We start from the raw sequence: 6,361 nt of genomic DNA on the forward strand, positions 1-6,361 counted from the left end.
GGTTGAGCCAGGGTGTGGACATGAAGCTAGGGTTAGGGTCAGGGTTGAGCCGGGCTCTCCCTTTGACCCAAAGTCAATTTAACCACTGTGTATTTGGCCTACTCTAATAACATTCATAATACTAGGATTCAGTCTTATTTGAAAATGTTTTATTTTCTTATTGTTGATCCCCAGCTCTTTATTTACTATGAAAGATATGATACGAAAATACATAATTTAACCTACACAAAAATATAGTAACTATTCAAATAAACTATATTCAAATAAATGTATTGCCACATCTCGCCCAAACGTCTCTTAAAAGTAAATGGTAATGTCTAGTAAACGTCAAATTTGTACGATTCCGAATATATGAATTGGAAGGTGGAAGTGGTTATTGACAGTCTATGCCTTTTAATTGCACATATGAATTGTCATATTTGGAAACAGTTTAGTTTGGTTCAATCTAATGAGAAAATGTACAATGGCCCTCTCCAAGCACATAAATCATTTTGACAGTAACCCCACCCCTGAGAGTCTAGTGGCTGCGCACACTGCATGTTAAAAACGTCACCAAGAAGCGAATTAAATACCCGCTTGCGCAATTCAGTTAATAGTGTAGCTGTCAAAGACGCTAGTGATAGTTGAGAGTCGGATGATAAATGTAATTGACTTAAAAATATGTTGCATGCAATCTCTTTAAAACTCATTTTATTACATTGTATTTTTGATAACGTGCGCTTTTTCCTTTTTGGCATTGCTGTAAATCGTTTTAATTAACCACTTTCGAAAATGTGTCGCTTTATTTGTGGGATATGGATATCATAGAAGCGCTAGTTTGTCAGTCAGATTTAACTGTTGTTGAAACATTATCCGCTGTCGCCCATTGTTTTCTTTTTTCTTTTTTACAACAACTTCTCCACGTCTGAATTCTCTGGAACGCACATCAAGGTGAGCATCTTATCTTCTAAATGCGCCTATAATACGTTATTAAGCAGCCTATTTTGATGACCAAATTACTTACCGTAATGTTCAACTTAATTTAAATACCATGAAATATACATTTATGTACAGGCTATTATCACCTAATCTTGATTCGCTGTTCTGTGATGGTTCGAAGTTCATTCCGAGTCTCCTTTTTTTGAGGCTGCTATTATTTTTCTTGCACGTGCATCACGCTGACACTTCTATGTTTCACTGTATGATTTCCTGTATAAAAAATGCTATTCGTAACCAGGACCTTATTCAACATAGGAAAGTGTTCTGTATGAATAGATAGCACAGCTCCCTTATCTTGTGGAATATAAATCAGTATTGTTTTTTATTTTATTTTGATACCTGTAAATGACAGGTAAAATGGCAGGTTAAACTGGTGTGAAATGTCATACAACGTGTTATAAATGTTATGTTACAGTTTTTAGTATAATGTAGCTTATTTTGTTCAACCAGTTAACATATTATTTGTTGGACTTCCTGCGTTTTTGGTGAGTTGTGATGCAGGCAAAGGATTATTTGCTAGATATACCTTGTCTGCTTGGTATTTGGAATAAAAAAATCCTTCACCCAACCACCTAATATGGGCATCATTATTAAAACCTCAGTATACAGTTTACCTGGCTTGTCCTGTAGCAGCTTAATGTTCTTGAACTAGCAAACATACAGAAAGTAAAGTTGTGGGGAATTCCTTTCTCTGAAGATATAGTGAAACATGAGCATGTTTACTAAATACTAGTTAAAACACTTGGATTAATGTTGCCCATGCATGCTTGCTTTAATGGTCACCTGTTAGGACTTCTGAATATCCTGACCCCTTCCAGTAGCAGATAATTGGAGGCTCCCTGCTTACATTGTCCATGAGGTCATTGTAACAGCTTGTTACCTTTGCCATGTAGCTTAAGTGTCAACATTGTCTTTGTTTCCAGGAGCTTTTGAGGGCTCAGCATGGTGAACAGTCAGCTGGGTGGGGGTGTGGCGTCACCCCCCAGGTCATGTGCAGGATGCGGGGGGAAGATCGCAGAACGCTTCCTGCTCTTCTCCATGGAGCGCTACTGGCACACACGCTGCCTCAAGTGCTCCTGCTGCCACGCACAGCTAGGCGACATTGGCAACACCTGCTACAGTAAAGGAGGCATGATCCTGTGTAGGAGCGACTATATCAGGTGAGGTCCTAATGGGGCTCTGGGGAGAGGACCGGAGGGGGRGAATCTAGACTTTAGCTCCCAGGCTAGGGCACTGAGACTGATCTGGCTCTGGGGAGAGGACAGGAGGGGGAGAATCTAGACTTTAGCTCCCAGGCTAGGGCACTGAGACTGATCTGGCTCTGGGGAGAGGACCGGAGGGGGAGAATCTAGACTTTAAGCTCCCAGGCTAGGGCACTGAGACTGATCTGGCTCTGGGGAGAGGACGGAGGGAGAATCTGACTTAGCTCCCAGGCTATGCACTGAGACTGATCTGGCTCTGGGGAGAGGACCGGAGGGGGAGAATCTAGACTTTAGCTCCCAGGCTAGGGCACTGAGACTGATCTGGCTCTGCTTTGTGTCTGCAGGTTGTTCGGGCACAGTGGAGCATGCAGCGCCTGTGGCCAGTCGATCCCGGCCAATGAGATGGTTATGAGGGCACAGGGCAATGTGTACCATCTCAAGGTAAGACCCTCTGGCAGTAAGTGTTTCACTGTTGTTAGTGTCTGTCACCATCAGTTCATTTGTAACAGGTTGTTTGTGTGAAACCAATAGATGTATACTTGAAACAAGGTGCTTTATACACTATCCTAAAGTGTATAAYGCCCCAATAAAAAAWAWATATATATTTAACGTTTATTTAACTAGGCAAGTCAGTTAAGAGCAAATTCTTATTTACAACCCGGACGACAGGCCAAATGTGCGCCACCCTATGGGACTCCCAATCACGGCCGGTTGTGATACAGCCTGTAATCAAACCAGGGTCTGTAGTGACGCCTCTAGCACTGAGATGCAGTGCTTAGACCACTGCGCCACTCGGGAGCCCACTAGAGTAAGGCGTGGACTTGGCATGAGGATTCTAACTGCTGTGTCTCTTTTATCCCTAGTGTTTCACCTGTGCCACCTGTAGAAACAGACTGGTGCCAGGCGACCGCTTCCACTATGTTAACGGCACCATCTTCTGTGAGCACGACCGGCCAGAGGCTGCACTGCTCAACAGCCACCTGCCCCCACTCCAGAGTAACCCTGTGCTGCCTGACCAGAAGGTGAGAGAGAGACCAGGACCATGAGGCCTTTCACACTTTCATACACACTACTGTCTAGTACTGAACATTCTATTCCCCCCTGCTCTTGTCTGTAGGTGTGCTGAGTGGTTAGCCTTCATCCTTCCCTTGTCTCCAGAGGTCTCTCCATCCCTGCTCCTGATACTGTTGTTGTGGATCCTTTTTAATTGAACCTTTTCTTAAACTAGGCAAGTCAGTTAAGAAGAAATTCTTATTTTACAAGGACGGCCTAACCCGGATGACGCTGGGACAATTGTGCGCCGCCCTATGGGACTCCCGATCATGGCCGATTGTGATACACCCCGGGATCGAACCAGGTTCTGTAGTGATGCCTCTAGCACTGAGATGCAGTGCCTTAGACCGCTGCGCCACTTGGGATCCTCATCACCATCCACCATCTTGTCTCTTTGACCAGGAGGTTATTTTTACTTGCAGGATCAACTTCAGATGTGTTGTACATATCCATGCTTGAGACAGTGTACAAATACACCGTAATGGTGAGTCGTGTGTGATACAGTGCTGGTCTGCCCATCAAAGACAATATGGACCACATTAACTACTTCAGGACTGAGGTTACATGTTGTACTGTTCTGTTCTGTTCATATCCAGAACTTTGGTGCTTGTGGACAAATCTTGCCATGAGTTTTAAGGGTATGGCCTGGACCCTCTCCAAGAAGAATAAAGCAAATAAAAATAAGCTTTTCCATGGAGTCCACTGAAACTCTGTCACAGTGGCATTGCTGTGGTTATCATTATTGTCAAGAATAACCCATCGCCTAGATAATGAACTCAGAATCCCTCTCAATGGYCTCTCATCTGTTACTCTGTGATGTTTAAACCATCATATGAATTGGGCTGAAGTCAAGGAAGAAGATACATGTCCATTATTTTTTTATAATGCTATTGTGTGTTTCCCAGTAGAGTTCTATTTCCTGAATTAATGTTTCATTCAATTGAATTATCGATACCTGTTCAATATGTGAAATTATCGGATGGAGACAAAAAATGCTATTAAAAGACTACTATAACATGWGGTGAACTGAAGTAATTGAAGCCTATGTGCAGTTGGTTGGTCACATGACATGAGTCTTGCGGGATTACATGGTAAACTACTACCCAGTTGGTGTGGCATTTCCTCCCTGTTTGTGCTGCATAGCTCCCCTCAGCCCTGTATGGTGAAAGCATGCCTGATTACCCTGAGGAATGGAATTAGAGGGCTACAGTCCTGACCATTTACAGAAGCAATTAAACTTGAGTGGTGTATCTGTGCTGCCTGCTACAGTTCCTGCTCCTGGGAGGCTGAACTTTGGCCATATCCCGTGGCTGACTTTATTAAAGACTAATCTGGGAGCCGGCCTAATTAAAGGGAGGGGCTCCTACGCATCCAGCCAGCGTGTAGAAGAAAAAAAACAAAACTATCTGATGCTTGGACGGTTTACCATGTTGCAATTAAAAGACACAAGCCAGAGCTTTTCTAAGCCCCCTCTGCTGCTCTTGGTTGTTCAAAAGAATGAGCTTTGATTTCTGTTAGGATCTGCATTGGCTAACTTGCTTGACCTTCCTTGAATTTGTCTGTTTGATGTAATGTAAAACTGGATATGACAAATCTGTAGCCTGTATAGTCAGACATGGGTGTGTAGACCTGAGTGGTTAAGGCTTTAAGAAATACAGTTTGAGTGAATCAGATGATAGCATCTGCTGTGCTTCAAATGAGGTCTGTACTTTCACACCTTTGCTAGGAGTATGGCAGCCATCAAAATTGCACCTTAATGTGCTTAGCTATTTCAGAAGTCCCACTTGTCATGGTAGGTGCTGATACTGCATCAATTATGTATTCCACGTTTGATTGAAAAGCATCACGCAAATTCATTAACTTATGGAAATGATCACAATTACAAATATCTTCATATCTAGATTGTGCAGGTTTTATTTCCTCACTATCTCAAGCCCACCACTCCACAAGTTACACTTTGCATTCAAACCAATCAGGCCTCGTCTGCATATCACTAATTAGCCCAGCATTTTCAGATGCCAATTAGCAGGTCTCCTAAAARAATCTCTGCCATGAGGCGTTGTTTTTTAAAATCAGAGACGTTGCAGGTGTGTGGCTCACCATCTAGCCTAGCTTCTGTTATAGGAAAGTGTTTATACTCACTAATTAATCATTAATCATATTAACACATGCAGATGAGTGTAATTGCCTTAGCTTCTACGCCTCACACTGTGTGAAGAGACAGAAATGAGCCAGGATATTTTTTACAAGCGGATGAAGAGGAAGAGAGGGTCTGAGTGGTGCCCTTCTGCCCAGCCACTCCTCTGATACAGATCCAAGATGGAGTCTGTGTCGAGCTGTATGATGATGAAGATCCATTGTTTCTGTGCCAGCAGGACTGGCAGGAAGATCATATATGTCTCATGATCTGTCGAGAGGCCAAGGAGAGGGTTTGGAGCAGTCTGACAATGTGCTGGAGTTAAGAGACAGACAGACAGACAGACAGACAGACAGACAGACAGACAGACAGACAGACAGACAGACAGACAGACAGACAAGAGATAGATAGAGTGTGGAAAAAAGTTCCCGGCCCAATCAGAACGCTTTGAATAATTAAACTGATCGGCTTAATTAGCTCAATTACGTTAATTTGACCACGGAACACGGCCATATGGTGAAAGGAAACAAAAGAGGGGGGAACTAATTAAAAGTAAAATAATGAGGATTTTAATGAACTGGTTCCCCAGACAGCAGTGCGCAGGGATCGGGAGCCTGGTACCATAATTAAAGTGCTGTAACGCAGGCAACATCTCTCCTTTATTCCTTATGTCTGTGAGGGCTCTATCCATCTAATTAAATCTGTAAATAAATTAGCAACATTGAGGGTTCCTGCTTGACTTAACACCGCCTGCAATCCACCCCCCACCCCCGAATAACACGCTCACTTTACTCCCATCACACATGTCTACAACAGAATGGATGTGCAAGCAAAGGTTTTGCCAAATCTGATATTAACAACAAGTTGTAGATAGAGGATTTGTATTGTTTGTGTACATTTGGTTAGGGTGTGTGTGTGTGTGTGTGTGTGTGTGTGTGGTGTGTGGTGTGTTGTTGTGTGTGTGTGTGTGTGTGTGTGTGTTGTGTGTGTG

General features: G+C 43.1%; 1 protein-coding gene across 1 annotated transcript; it reads left to right on the plus strand.

Annotated features, from left to right (window-relative positions):
• Nucleotides 1–589: 589 nt before the first annotated feature.
• Nucleotides 590–4,252, plus strand: si:dkey-90l8.3 (LIM domain transcription factor LMO4-B). Its single transcript, XM_024003370.2, has 5 exons — nucleotides 590–930; nucleotides 1,902–2,138; nucleotides 2,525–2,621; nucleotides 3,044–3,202; nucleotides 3,298–4,252. The coding sequence occupies exons 2-5, from the start codon at nucleotides 1,921–1,923 to the stop codon at nucleotides 3,304–3,306; spliced, it is 483 nt and encodes a 160-aa protein (XP_023859138.1). The 5' UTR covers nucleotides 590–930; nucleotides 1,902–1,920; the 3' UTR covers nucleotides 3,307–4,252.
• Nucleotides 4,253–6,361: the final 2,109 nt, after the last annotated feature.

Source organism: Salvelinus sp. IW2-2015, linkage group LG15 (genome assembly GCF_002910315.2).
Source record: "Salvelinus sp. IW2-2015 linkage group LG15, ASM291031v2, whole genome shotgun sequence".
Taxonomy (NCBI): Eukaryota; Metazoa; Chordata; class Actinopteri; order Salmoniformes; family Salmonidae; genus Salvelinus; species Salvelinus sp. IW2-2015.